The sequence below is a fragment of the Hyla sarda genome, chromosome 11, assembly GCF_029499605.1.
Source record: "Hyla sarda isolate aHylSar1 chromosome 11, aHylSar1.hap1, whole genome shotgun sequence".
Taxonomy (NCBI): domain Eukaryota; kingdom Metazoa; phylum Chordata; class Amphibia; order Anura; family Hylidae; genus Hyla; species Hyla sarda.
The window spans coordinates 92,358,458-92,373,349 of NC_079199.1; the positions used below are offsets into that span (position 1 = coordinate 92,358,458).

General features: G+C 42.7%; 1 protein-coding gene across 1 annotated transcript in view; it reads right to left on the bottom strand.

Moving 5' to 3' along the window:
* LOC130294964 (embryonic protein UVS.2-like) overlaps nucleotides 1–14,892 on the bottom strand; it is a 33,591-nt gene that overhangs the window by 9,944 nt on the left and 8,755 nt on the right. Inside the window, exons 3-10 of the mRNA XM_056545120.1 lie at nucleotides 8,890–9,024; nucleotides 8,381–8,498; nucleotides 7,017–7,195; nucleotides 6,851–6,932; nucleotides 6,599–6,726; nucleotides 6,339–6,454; nucleotides 4,182–4,407; nucleotides 3,398–3,516 (exon numbers count right to left, since the gene is read on the bottom strand). Coding sequence (XP_056401095.1) covers nucleotides 3,398–3,516; nucleotides 4,182–4,407; nucleotides 6,339–6,454; nucleotides 6,599–6,726; nucleotides 6,851–6,932; nucleotides 7,017–7,195; nucleotides 8,381–8,498; nucleotides 8,890–9,024 — 1,103 coding nt within the window. The remainder of the gene's footprint in view (nucleotides 1–3,397; nucleotides 3,517–4,181; nucleotides 4,408–6,338; nucleotides 6,455–6,598; nucleotides 6,727–6,850; nucleotides 6,933–7,016; nucleotides 7,196–8,380; nucleotides 8,499–8,889; nucleotides 9,025–14,892) is intronic.

Genomic DNA, 14,892 nt, shown 5'->3' on the forward strand with positions numbered 1-14,892 from the left:
CTGTGACTGAATTTGCTGTATCTGTGACTGAAGATGCAGTGTCACGGAGGTCAAGTATGCCAGCTGTTGATTTCGTTGGGCGATCTTTAGGGCTTGCTGGGCGACCAGTGTAGGGAGGTCGGTGACAACTGGCAGAGGAACTTCAGCGGGATCCATGGCCGGATCTACTGTCACGATGCCGGCTGGCAGGTAGTGGATCCTCTGTGCCAGAGAGGGATGGCGAGGACCGCGCTAGTGGACCGGTTCTAAGCCACTACAGGTTTTCACCAGAGCCCGCCGCAAAGCGGGATGGTCTTGCTGCGGCAGTAGTGACCAGGTCGTATCCACTAGCAACGGCTCACCTCTCTGACTGCTGAAGATAGGCGAGGTACAAGGGAGTAGGCAGAAGCAAGGTCGGACGTAGCAGAAGGTCGGGGGCAGGCGGCAAGGATCGTAGTCAGGGGCAACGGCAGGAGGTCAGGAACACGGGCTAGGAACAAACAAGGGAACGCTTTCACTAGGCACAAGTGCAACAAGATCCGGCAAGGGAGTGCAGGGGAAGTGAGGTGATATAGGGAAGTGCACAGGTGGAAACTAATTAAGCTAATTGGAAGATTGGGCCAGGCACCATCATAGGTGCACTGGCCCTTTAAATCGCAGAGACCCGGCGCGCGCGCGCCCTAGGGAGCGGGGCCGCGCGCGCCGGGACAGGCCCGACGGAGAGCGAGTCAGGTACGGGGACCGGGGTGCGCATCGCGAGCGGGCGCCACCCGCATCGCGAATCGCATCCCGGCTGGAGGCGGGACCGCAGCGCACCCGGTCAGTGGATCTGACCGGGGCGCTGCAGCAACGAGGATGAGGCGAGCGCTCCGGGGAGGAACGGGGACCCGGAGCGCTCGGCGTAACACATACCATTCATTCGGGAAATAATTTCCAAAATCCAAACCTCACATTTCCCTCTCCAAGACTTTTCTAGAGCTGGGCCAGTCTTCTGGAGTTCTCTCTATGGATCATGGGATTATTCCTAATATTCATAGTTTTACATTCACACATACAGGATCTGCTGCAGATTTGATGTTGTGTTTAATTATTTAGTTACATTGATATTTGCAACATTAAATCTGAGGCAGATCTTGTATGTGTGAATGTATCCTTAACCCCTTAAATGGGCACTGTTATGAAGTAAAAAAAAAAAAAGTACTTAAGTACTACAACATATCTCTAATATACTTTAATTAAAAAAAGTGATTTTAAACAAGTTTAAAATCACTTTTAAATTCGGCCACTAGGGGTCGCCCTCCTAGTGGCCGAATGCATTCAGCAGTGACGTCACCACTGAATTTCGACTCATTTCAGCCTGGCAATGAGTCGAAATTCAGGCACTGCTGTGCTCGCTCCCGCCTGTCAATCAAACAGGCAAGAGCGAGCACGCTGATAGCTGGGGCTGCGTGCATTGGCCAGCTCCACTGGCCTCGCGCGCGGCCCCGCCCGCCCGCCCCCGTTACCCAGTCCGGAGGCAGCACGCGCACTCATTGCTGCGCTGATCTTCCGGATGGGTAAGTCTGATCTGAGGTCTTATATTAGCCGGGTCTCGGCTGTAATATCGTGCACGGCAGGCCGGCGATGCTCCTCTACTCTTCCTCCCTGGATAGCACATGCACAGGTAAACAGGGAGGAGGAGAACCCGGAGCTGCCTGCCGTGCTATTGGCAGATCATCTATGCACGCTCCCGACAGGAGCGCTGCATAGACGATCTGAGGGCGGAAGCAAGCGCCCAGCAAGGAATCAGTGACGTCGTGCCTGCTGGGAAGCGCTGCTTCCTGCCCTGCTTTATAGAGCAGATTTAGAAGCACTAAATCTGCTCTATTAAAGCGATTTAAATTTTTTTTTTAAAGCCAGGTAGGGGGTTAGGGCTAGATTACTAATAGGTAGGGACATATTAGATTATATATTACTTGGTGGGAGCTACACTTTAAGGACACATGACGTACTGGAACGTTATATGTCCTCTCCCGATCTATAACGCGGGGCCACGGCGTGTCAGAGCTGGTCGGGACCCGTGGCTAATAGCATGCGGCATTGATTGCGGTGCCGCGCGCTATTAACCCTTTAGACGCGGCGTTCAAAGTTGAACGCCGCGTCGAAAGTGAAAGTATGCCGGTTAGCTCAGGGAGCTGTTCGGGATAGCAGTGGGGAAATCGTGGCATCCCGAACAGCTTACAGGACAGCAGGAGGATCCCTACCTGCCTCCTTGCTGTCCGATCGCCGAAAGACTGCTCAGTGCCTGAGATCCAGGCATGAGCAGTCAAGCGGCAGAATAGATCAGTGCGTGCAGTGTTATAGGCCCCTATGGGATAACAATGATCAGTGTGTGCAGTGTTATAGGTCCCTATGGGAGCTATAACACTGCAAAAAAAAAAAGTGGAAAAAAAAGTGAATAAAGATCATTTAACCCCTTCCCTATTAAAAGTTTGAATCACCCCCCTTTTCCCATAAAAAAAAAAACACAGTGTAAATAAAATAAAAATAAACATATATGGTATCGCCGCGTGCGGAATGTCTGAATTATAAAAATATATCGTTAATTAAACCGCACGGTCAATGGCGTACGCGCCAAAAAATTCCAAAGTCCAAAATAGTGCATTTTTGGTCACTTTTTATATCATGAAAAAATGAATAAAAAGTGATCAATAATTCCTATCAATGCAAAAATGGTACCGTTAAAAACTTCAGATCACGGTGCAAAAAATTAGTCCTCATACCTTCCCATACACGCAAAAATAAAAAGTTATAGGGGTCAGAAGATGACAATTTTAAACGTATTAATTTTCCTGCATGTAGTTATGATTTTTTCCAGAAGTACGACGAAATCAAACCTATATAAGTAGGGGATAATTTTAATCGTATGGACCTACAGAATAAAGATAAGGTGTCATTTTTACCGAAAAATGTACTACGTACAAACGGAAGCCCCCAAAATTTACAAAACAGCGTTGTTTGTTTTTTTTTCAATTTTGTCTCACAATTATTTTTTTTTTCCGTTTCGCCGTAGATTTTGGGGCAAAATTACTGATGTCATTACAAAGTAGAATTGGTGGTGCAAAAAAATAAGTCATCATATGGATGTTCAGGTGCAAAATTTAAAGAGTTACGATTTTTTAAAGGCAAGGAGCAAAAAACAAAAATGCAAAAACGGAAAAACCCTCTGTTAAAGGATTTTCCAAATCTTACTTCCTATCCACTAATATGTTGTTATTGATAAAAGGATATATAGATAGATGATATATAGATAGATGTATAGATAGCTAGATAATCAGAATATAGATAAAAAAGGGTTAATATTTCTATTATATAAACAATGTTAAAAACTAAAACCCATTTTGGCGTCTTTAGACAATCTTATAAGGAGAATCTTTACCGTCTTGCCAGCAGGAGCCGCGATTGTGTAGACGCAGTTCAGATTTGGGCCATAGTTATTGGGATAACCGGGGGAAGTAAAGGATCCTTGGGGCATATAGAAGGTTCCACCACATTGCACTGTGGGAAACAGTTTTAGTATAGTGAATGAAGTACACAAATACATGTATACCTCTTCTTTTAACATTCTTGAATCTTTTTCTTGATGGTAGTCATAATGTTACAAAAAACAAACAAACATAACAGCAATAGCACAGTGTGCTAGACAAATTGGCATCTGTACTGTGTAGTAAATGGCTGATCCTATTGCTATAGCTCATCCCACATTTTACCCCAACTAAATTAAAGGATTTTCCGTGAATTTCCATAGGATAGACTATTATTCGCTAGTATTCTGGGTGACAACATGCGGCACCTCCACTGTTGGCTTGTTTAATGCCCAGCACTATATTGTGAACGGGGCCAGAAGCTTAGCACCATTCATTTTATACTGGTTGCCCTGGTTACCTGCGGCTTTTATGAGAGCTGAGCTGTAGTTGCCTGGTGTAACCACTATACAATGAAGGGCGCTATCCTTCTGGCCCCATTAACTTTTTTGGTGCAGCATGCTGAACAGGAGCAGCGGGGGGGGGGGGGGGGGGCGGTATGCTGTGGGGACCCTGTGTAATTGGACAATAAGGATAGTTCAACATAGTAAATCATTGAAAACCTCTTCATTTATAGCAGTAAAAAATAAACCAAACTATAAAAATATATAATACAATACCTAGAATGTAATACTGTACCTGTGCTGTATACAGCGTTGAAGCCAACCCCAGTAACACTGCTATCACTGGAAAACTCAACCAATAGTTGGTTAGTAGATCCAATAATTGGAGGAATCAACCCAGACCCGCAGGTTCTGTCCAATAACAGAGGATAATTCTTAGTGGGTCCATTATAAATCCTAATATAGTCCGACATACAATCAGGAGATGACTGGACATCAAATGCCATGAAGTTCAATGTAACCTATAAAGGATAATAAAGAAAGACATATAAATAAAATGAATAAACCACTTCTAGTGCTAAATTCACATAGAGATATCCTTCTCCATTATTGAGGGACTTTTTGTTACATCAAGTGGATTATAGTAGAAATGTTAAAGCAATAAGACCTGGACATAAACATTAATGACAAAAATATAAAAAGTTAAATAACATCAATGTGATGCATAATATAGAAAGAAAAACAGTATAGATTTAGATATGAATAATATATAACCTGACATATCTGTTGGGTAATCTGGGATCAGTAAGGACAGGTTTTCAGTGTGGGGCCGACTCTTTAGGGGCAATTACTTTTCCTAGGTCTAGGGTAGGGGCAGTAGGGATTATATTAGGATAATTTAAGTATCCATTGGTTCCTTTAGTTACCTACTTAACCTTTATACCAGGGGTCTCAAACTCCTGGCCGTGGCGGGCCATTTGCATCCTGTGTAACGAAATTTTGCTGCCTGCATCAGGGATCTGGAATTTGTATCTCTGAGGCCCGGGACATGCACTTCCTGGTGCCGGGCAGGTGATTTCTTCAAGCATTTAGCCCTGCTTCGGGCAAGCAGGGCTAAATGCCGGAAGACTTCACACACTTCGACAAACACTGCTACATGGGACCCGGTGCACATGTGATGGGGCAACCAGTCTTGCACGGTCACTAAACTGCAACTTACGCCTGCCTGCCGGGACTTCCTGGCGGATGTGTGCGTGGTGAGTGACATCATCGCAAGCGCTGCGCAGGGATGCCTTCGTCCTGCACAGCACGTGCGATGACATCACTTATAGCGAGCACCTACGCCAGGAAGTCCCCGCAGGCAGATGTAAGTAGTGCTTTCCAGGTGGGAATTCTGTCCTAAGGCTACCTAATGTGGGGTAACTGTGCTAAGGCTACCTAATGTGGGGAAACTGCTAAGGCTACCTAATGTGGGGAAACTGCTGCGATACCTAATGTGGGGAAACTGTGCTGCACTACCTAATGTGGGGAAACTGTGCTGCGCTACCTAATGTGGGAAAACTGTCCTGCGCTACCTAATGTGGGGAAACTGTGCTGTGGCTACCTAATGTGGGGAATCTGTGCTAAGGCTACCTAATGTGGGGAAACTGTGCTGCGCTACCTAATGTGGGGAAACTGTGCTGTGCTACCTAATGTGGGAAAACTGTGCTGTGCTACCTAATGTGGGAAAACTGTGCTGCACTACCTAATGTGGGGAAACTGTGCTACAGCTATCTAATTTTGGAAATCTGTGCTAAGGCTACCTAATGTGGGGAATCTATGCTAAGGCTACCTAATGTGGGGAATCTGTGCTAAGGCTACCTAATGTCGTGAAACTGTGCTATGGCTACCAAATATGGGGAAACTATACTACCTAATGTGGAGAAATTGCTACCTTCTTAATGTGGGGAAACTGCTGCCTACCTAATGAGGGTACTTCTGCTGGTGGGGGGTGTTGCTGGTGGATGATGAGGGGCACAAGATGGGGACATTATATGTGATGGGTGCATGATGGGGGCATTATATGTGAGGGGCGCATGCGGCGCAGCCTCACCCAGCCGCTACTTCCAGTGGCCCCCAAATAATTTGAATTTGAGACCCCTGCTTTATACCGAACTATTCTTCCCAACAGTACACACACACCCTTGAGTATTGCATTTAAGTGATTTCTGCAACCCCAATTTATTAGTTAGGTAGATGAATATACAATGGTTTATCTTGTTTTTCCTCTTTATTATTATTATTTTTATTTTGTTTTTAAAAAACATTTCTAACTAAGAAAACTGCAGATTATAACACTTGATAATGGTGTTTTACATTGTGTGTGTTTTTTTTTTTTTTTTTTTTGCATCCTAAAATATCACTGGTGCTTTATATGTAAAGGTGATTTAAATTTTAAAGGAGTTTACTTTACCTGTTGTGATGGTGTTCTTATGAGCCAGACACAGCTGGCATTATTTGGGTAGGCTGATGGGTAGTTGACTGAGGTCAGGTTTCCACTGTTATTATTCAGTAAATTTGCACAAACATCTAAAAAGAAAAAAAAAATGTGATCAATAATTAAAAATTTATATGTCTGAAAATGATCTTTATTGGTCCAATATGGTTCTATTGTGTTGATGAGATAGATCTGGGATACAAGTTCTTAAAACCTCTAGACCTGTAAGAACTTACCACATTGATAGAGTTTGTTGATCTTCAACATATCTATAGGGCTTATTCCATCTCTTTGTCCAATTGGGACATTTGGGTCAGGTTTGGGCACAATGGTGGGTTGTCCTGAAGTGTTACTGAACGCATAGCTGTCCGATACAGGAGAGAGGAACAAGGTGAATGTCCAAGATGGTGACAGAATAATATATCTCAGAAAATTAATAATAAAATGTTAATAAAAAATATAATAATAAAACAACAAAACAAACTTACTTGTCATAATGCATCACTGATCCATAGTCATACTCCAGACCAAGATTATTGGTGTTTGCTTTGTCAAAATTTGGAGCGTCACCTATAAAATAAGACATTTTTATTAGACTGGATTTTGTAATATTTAATGGAATATTTAAGCATGTATTTATGGCGGGGGCATTACCTGGTGAGATATACTGGTACATGATGGTGACATAGTCATCACGGTCACTTCTCGTATGTTCATGGTAGAAGCCCAGGGCATGGTTTATCTCATGCTGTATAATTCCTCTGTACATGCAACCAGCTGAGTCTACTCCAACCATCTGACCTCCACCTATTCGTCCCACAGATGCTGCACACCTGAAAAGAAGAAACAAGACACTATTACACTGCTCAAAAAAATAAAGGGAACACTAAGATAACACATCCTAGATCTGAATGAATGAACTAATCGTATGAAATACTTTCGTCTTTACATAGTTGAATGTGCTGACAACAAAATCACACAAAAATTATCAATGGAAATCAAATTTATCAACCCATGGAGGTCTGGATATGGAGTCACACTCAAAATCAAAGTGGAAAACCACACTACAGGCTGATCCAACTTTATGTAATGTCCTTAAAACAAGTCACAATGAGGCTCAATAGTGTGTGTGGCCTCCACATGCTCTTATGACCTCTCTACAATGCCTGGGCATGCTCCTGATGAGGTGGCGGATGGTCTCCTGAGGGATGTCCTCCCAGACCTGGACTAAAGCATCCGCTAACTCCTGGAAAGTCTGTGGTGCAAAGTGGCATTGGTGGATGATGCGAGACATGATGTCCCAGATGTGCTCAATTGGATTCAGGTCTAGGGAACGGGCGGGCCAGTCCATAGCATCAATGCCTTCCTCTTGCAAGAACTGCTGACACACTCCAGCCACATGAGGTCTAGCATTGTCTTGCATTAGGAGGATCCCAGGGCCAACCGCACCAGCATGTGGTCTCAAAAGGGGTCTGAGGATCTCATCTTGTTACCTAATGGTAGTCAGGCTACCTCTGGCAAGCACATGGAGGGCTGTGCGGCCCCACCAAAGAAATGCCACCCCACACCATTACTGACCCCCCGCCAAACCGGTCATGCTGGAGGATGTTGCAGGCAGCAGAACGTTCTCCACGGCGTCTCAAGACTCTGTCACGTCTGTCACATGTGCTCAGTGTGAACCTGCTTTTATCTGTAAAGAGCACAGAGTAAAGAGTGTAAAGAGTGCCAGTGGTGAATTTGCCAGTCTTGGCGTTCTCTGGCAATTGTCAAATGTCCTGCACGGTGTTGGGCTGTAAGCACAACCCCCACCTGTGGACTCCTGCATTTAAAAGGAATCCCTGCTCCTGTATGCGATTCAAACAAAACTAATCCTTAAAAATCTGATTTTGATGAAGCTGATATTTTTGGGAAATTCAGAATGATTATTATTGGTTAACAATTGATTTGGTTATTTTAACCTATAAGCATTTGTAACATTCTTCATGAATTAGCATAAGCTTTATTTCAGCCCAACTTACCCCTGTGAAGACATTATGTTGAGGAAGTCTTTCTCTGTTGTCCGGGGCACAAGCCTCACACAGGTAAGTGTTTCATATTCCTCAAAGGAAGTCTTAAATAAGTTTAGCTCCCAATCACCTGACAAAGAAAATGTATTAAGTTTTATAGTGAAAACAAAATACAAATAGTGCAAGGTGCTTCAACTGGAGGACATCAGTTTGGAGAACATTAGGGTGAGTAAAAAATTTTATCTCACGATGATGTCCCCCAATAGTCAACAATAAGAATCAACGACAAACTAATGGGGAGGAAGAGAAAGAAAAGTTGGAGAAATTATGCCACAAGGAGAAGTAGATCAATTAATATAGAGCAGTACAGGAGCACTCCAATGACCACCCAGTCACATTGAGGAGGGGATTGGGATATCCCTAGGTGCAGGGATAGATCAAGTATAAAATATATTTATGGATATATCATTGTTGGACATTTAAATATGGCCAATGTATGGATATAAAAAAATATAACTTACTATAATTTGAGGAAAAAGAGTAGGGCAAAACAACCATTCCATTTTCAGCCTTGGGCCACAGGCATTGTGTACATTTCATAGCACTGCGTCCAGGCATTATCAGCATGTCATCTTTCCGTAAAGCCCAGGTATTTTCTAAATGAAGACGATATTGACTTATGTTTATTTTCCTAACAAATATGTATTTCAATAATAATAAAACTGTAAATGTGTAATCTAAGATATTATCAAGTCTTACGGTTTTATGGACAACACAGAAAGGCAAATCAATGGTTATATGTGCCTGATAACTTATTTTGTAAAGAATGATAGAAACTTTATTAAAACTTGAATCTTATATAATACCGTTGTACATTTCTTTCATTTGACTTGTTAACAGAACTCCACCCAGAGATATTTCTGAATTCTTAGTAATAAATTACTAGTAAGGTGCCGTAATATTTTCTCTCTATTACTAGATTTAATATATGCTGACCATACAAATTTTGAAAGCATTTTACCATCTACTGAAAACATATCTCCAATGATGGATCCCAGTGGCAAGATATATCCGAAGCCTTTTGCCTGAGACTTTAGCGATATAGAGACTGATTTGCCGAAGCCCCTTACACTCACATTGCACTTCCGGCAAAATAAAGTCTCCTGGGGAAGTCTTGGGCTCCAAAATTGCTGAAAAGTGTAAACTGCCACAAGGACAATCATCGGAGATACACCAATAGGGGGTTGTCCATTGTTTATCTCCATTTTATTGAAAGCGCTCAGGCTGAAAAATGCAAACTGTATTCAACAGATACCCCACCACTGCTGTATGTTTAAAGGGGTTCTTTGGCTTTTTCTTTCCATTGGTGGTACATCTTTAGCATAAGACAACTGCCATAACAAGTAATGTTGTAACTTAGAGTAGGAAACTTTGGCTGAGAGGAAAAGAAGTGTTGCAGTGCTTGCATAAGAGCCGCAACCCCTTCACTCATCTGATTGGTGGGAATGCCAGGAATATGATCTTCACGGATCGAATATTGTTGGTCTATTCTAAGGATAACTGAATTGAGAATCTTCCACCATTTTTTAGCCTATTTGTGACCCATTAACTTTTATTGGTGAAGTCTCCAGAGTAGAACATGGCCTGCCAAATGTGATCTCACTAGAGTTCTATTTAGCTTTATAAAGCATCAGAGGTAGAAGAAGTATTGTGGATGTTGATGAATGTCATACGAATGGCAGTAAAACGCCCCAATAATTCTGATAAAGCCTCTCTGTTAATTCTGTCCTCAGCTCAGTCAGTATTTTTAAACAGAATGTTACTTAGGACACATCAAGCTTGATAAAGGCTAACTTCTAGCCGAAACGTTGCATTTGGGGAACCAATAAATAACAGCTCTTTCTTATGCAAAACTGAGTTTTCCATTTGTTAGTGTAGTGACATTGGACTTCTTTTGTATATCACAGGCCTGGATATTCTTTTTACCTGGATCAGACTTTTCAATGTTCAGGATCTCGTTTAACTAGTACTACTACTAATACTACTATCTGACTACCTGGCATTGTCTAGTCTTCCTTCATAAACCTTGTGGGAGAGAAATGGAAACAATGATGATCATGTCCTTATATCATGTCCTCATATACTCAGCTATTTGTAAGTTAAGCTAGAGCATTTTTACACATATATATATATATATATATATCTTTCCAGTCTGACCACAGTGCTCTCTGCTGACACCTCTGTCAGTGTTAGGAACTGTCCAGAGCAGGAGAGGTTTTTCATAGGGATTTGCTCCTACTCTGGACAGTTCCTGACACGGACAGAGGTGTCAGCAGAGAGCGCTGTGGTCAGACTGGAAAGAGCTACACAACTTCCTCTGGAGCATACAGCAGCTGATAAGAACTGGAGGGGTTAAGATTTTAATACAGAAGTAATTTAGAAATCTGTTTAACTTTCTGGCGCCAGTTGTTTTGAAAACATTTGTTTTCTACCTGAGTACCCCTTTAATCGATCAAGTAAAGTTTGAACAACTGTATGGGCCAATATGGACTAAAATGTGCATGACTGTGAGTCAGTGAAACAATCGTTCTGTAAACAGTCTGTGGTAACGGAGTGTGATGAGGGCAGATGTTGTTATCCTAGGGGCAGATAGCATTAACCCTTGTATTAGTGACGCCAGGGTGTGATTGGCTAAATGGGCTATATAACCACCCGAAGGTATAAAGCTGGATCCTGGGCTAGGCACGGGGGCAATAATGACCATGACACCAAGTTACGGACAATGGTAGCTTTACTGAGGGTAGACAGGTGGAAAAGTCTATACAGTTCAGCTAGGGCCCACAGAGGTGACCAGTGACTCTGAGACCTTAAGAGCTTGCTGGGACTTGTAGTAAGACTGGACAATTGAATGCAGACCACGCTGACTTGACAGATGACAGGGACTGACTTGACGTGACTCATAAAGCTGTGACTTTAGCTTACTTTAATTGATGGTGGCTGCAGGACCTGACTTTGATGTCTCCAACACTCTGGGCACACACTAGGCGACTGCACTGGACCTCAGCAGAAAGCAAGAGCTAAGAGAGAGAAGCTCCACCCAGGGCTTATATAGAGGAGACTAGCAGGGAGCCCATAGGTCACTCTTGGGATAACCAGGTCACTGATACCTCCTGGGTAACAAACACACAACATAAATCTTAAAGATACAACACATTTTAAAATACAATACGCTGCAGAACATATGTAGAGGAGGGAAAGAGGTGCAAGGGGCCCATGGAACACAGAAGGAGGCTGCCTGACAGGGCAGCAAGGGTATGGGGTAACATTTCCCATACTGGGCCACCTCAATTTTCATTTTTTATTGCGGGAGGGGATTTTTCACTTTTTTTTTTTTTTTTTCAACTTTTATTTTACACTTTTTATGTCCCCATAGAGGACTATCTATAGCAATCCCTTGATTGCTAATACTGTTCAGTGCTATGCATAGGACAAAGCACTGATCAGTATTATCAGTGATCTTCTGCTCTTGTCTGCTTGATCTCAGACCAGAGCAGAAGACCCCGGGAGATGGCCGGAGCCAGGTGAGGGGACCTCCGGCCGCCACGATGGATGATCGGATAGCCGCGGCAGCGTTGCGGGCAATCCGATCATCCATTTAAAGTACCGTACTGTCGCAGATGCTGTGATCTGTATTGATCACGGCATCTGAGGGGTTAATGGCGGACATCTGCGCGGTCACGGATGTCGGCCATTACTGGCGGGTCCCCAGCTGCTGCAATCAGCCGGAACCTGCCATGTATGACGCGAGCACCGTTCCGTTGCTCGCGGTCATACACAGGACGCAAATGTACGTCCTGGTGCGCAAAGTACCGCCAAACCAGGACGTACATTTACATCCGTGGTCGTTAAGGTGTTAAGCTAAGCCATTTAGTTAATGTTCTGTCTTTTTTTGCTGCTTTTATAAACTAATTATTTTTATATGTAAAAAAATAAATATAGCAAACTATTTGAATTATGGTTGGCCCTTACAGTAGTAGTAAACATGTACATGTAAAATCAGAAACTTTATGAGAACAAAAACACTTTTAGGGCATGTTCACACTCAGCTGATAAGCAGCAGATTTGTTGCAGATTTGTTGCAGATTTCTACTATTAGTTTCAATAAGGAAGTCAAAATCCACAGTAAATTCCCCCAAAATTTGCAACAATCCCGTAGCTTATCCATCATATATGAACATAAATCTTAAGAAAACGGAAGAAGAGAGCGCACTTACCATATTTACTTAAACCCGGTATAGAAAGCTGCAGAAAAGAAATAAGAAATAATTACTAATACTTCTATATATGCTCAGAAGTTACAGATACATACAGAAATGTTTCATATAAGAAAATGTATGACTATGAGATATAACTATACACCTTTCCTTGATACTAAATTCATGGTGGATTTACTGCATCTACATCATAAACTATTCATTTAGTGTAAAGAAAATTCTTCACTAAAATGGGAAGATAATAAAGAAAATTCTAAAAACAATGTCCTCAAAAAGTATTTATAAAAAATTACATTGCCTGGTTGTGTGACAGGAATTTACATAGATCAATGAAAGCTATGAAGTTATGGAGAACCTAAGGTCATTTCAAAAGAACTAGAGATTATTGCACTAACTCAAATAAAACATTAATGCTTAAAGGGGTACTACCGTGGAAAACTTTTTTTTTTTAATCAACTGGTGCCAGAAAGCTAAACAGATTTGTAAATCACTTCTATTAAAAAATCTTAATCCTTCCAGTACTTTTTAGGAGCTGTATACTAAAGAGAAATCCAAAAAGAAATGCATTTCCTGTGATGTCCTGACCACAATGCTCTCTGCTGACCTCTGCTGTCCATTTTAGGAACTGGAGAAAATCCCCATAGCAAACATATGCTTCTCTGGACAGTTCCTAAAATGGACAGCAGAGTTGATTTAAAAAAAAAAAAAAGTTTTCCACGGTAATACCCCTTTAAAGGGGGTACTCCGCTGCTCAGCGTTTGGAGCCGGCGCCGGGAGCTCGTGACATCATAGCCCAACACCCTCATGACGTCACACCCCGCCCCCTCAATGCAAGTCCCATAGACTTGCATTGAGGGGGTGGGGTGTGACGTCATGAGGGGGCGGGGCTATGATGTCACCAGCTCCCGGAGCAGCTCCAACACAACAGTTTGTTCCAAACACTGAGCAGCGGAGTACCCCTTTAAGGAAAATGAAACATTCTAAGAGCAGATATTGACTTCTGTTTTGGTTGTTCGATTGAGGCCCTCAGTCACAGACACCGGACTGTTTTGGCATTGCACGCTACTACTTTTCTGCTACTTCATCTGCCAAGAAGAGGGAGAATTTGGACCAAACTAAAGGTCATTGTGGTCCAGTAGGCACCTAAGAAATCTTGTCATATTGTAATGTTGCCCATTTAATGCCATCCTAACATCTCAGCGATTATATTGAATCGTAAACTTGCAGATAATATTGACATAAAATTAAATGTGTTCTGTAATGTGAGCAGTTATTGTTAAAACATATGATAAGATAATGTGTATATGAGTCTGATCTTACCTGTAATGATGGAGGCAGAGGGACACCTGCTACCGGTCCTAATACAGAAAGGAGGAGGAGGAGGAAGATCTTCTCACCCATGTTGTTGAGATTTCTCTACAATATTGGAACAATTTGCTCTTGGCCTAGATATATGCTAACCTTCATGTCAGGAAAGCCTTATATACATGTAAAGGACAGAAATGTATCCAATCACAAAGCAGAAATAAAGAGATCTGTAATGGTCATATGAAAAGCCTGGGGCCGGTATATGCCTATTACAGATGTATAATTATCTTTATATGTGACCACATGATGACAACCATGTCCTACAATTCATTCAATAGTTCTAGTGAAGGTGCACGTAGGTCATTTTCTATGTGAACATAATCATTTTGTGTACGTGTGCCTGATCACTGACACATAAAGTTTATTATTTCCTTTGTTACGCTTAAATTTTGTTGTAAAATTATTTTTTGTTTATATAAGAAATTGAGAAAGGTTATTTCCTTCAGACTTTAAATGGGTACTCTGCCCCTAGACATCTTATCCCCTGTCCAAAGGATGGGGGATAAGATGTCAGATCGCCAGGGTCCCGCCATGGGGACCCCCGGGATCTCTGTTGCGGCACCCCGCTATCATTACTGCACAGAGCAAACTCGCTCTGTGTGTAATGACCGGCGATACAGGGGCCGGAGCAGCGTGACGTCACGACTCTGCCCCCTCGTGACATCATGGCCTGCCTATGCAAGTCTATGGGAGGGGGCATGATGGCCGCCATGCCCCCTCCCATAGACATGTATTGAGGGGGCGGGTCGCGATGTCACGAGGGGGCAGAGCCGTGACGTAACGATGCTCCGGCCCCTGTATTGCCCGTCATTACGCACAGAGTGAGATTGCTCTGTGCAGTAATGATAGCGAGGTGCCACAACGGAAGTCCCGCCGCAAGGG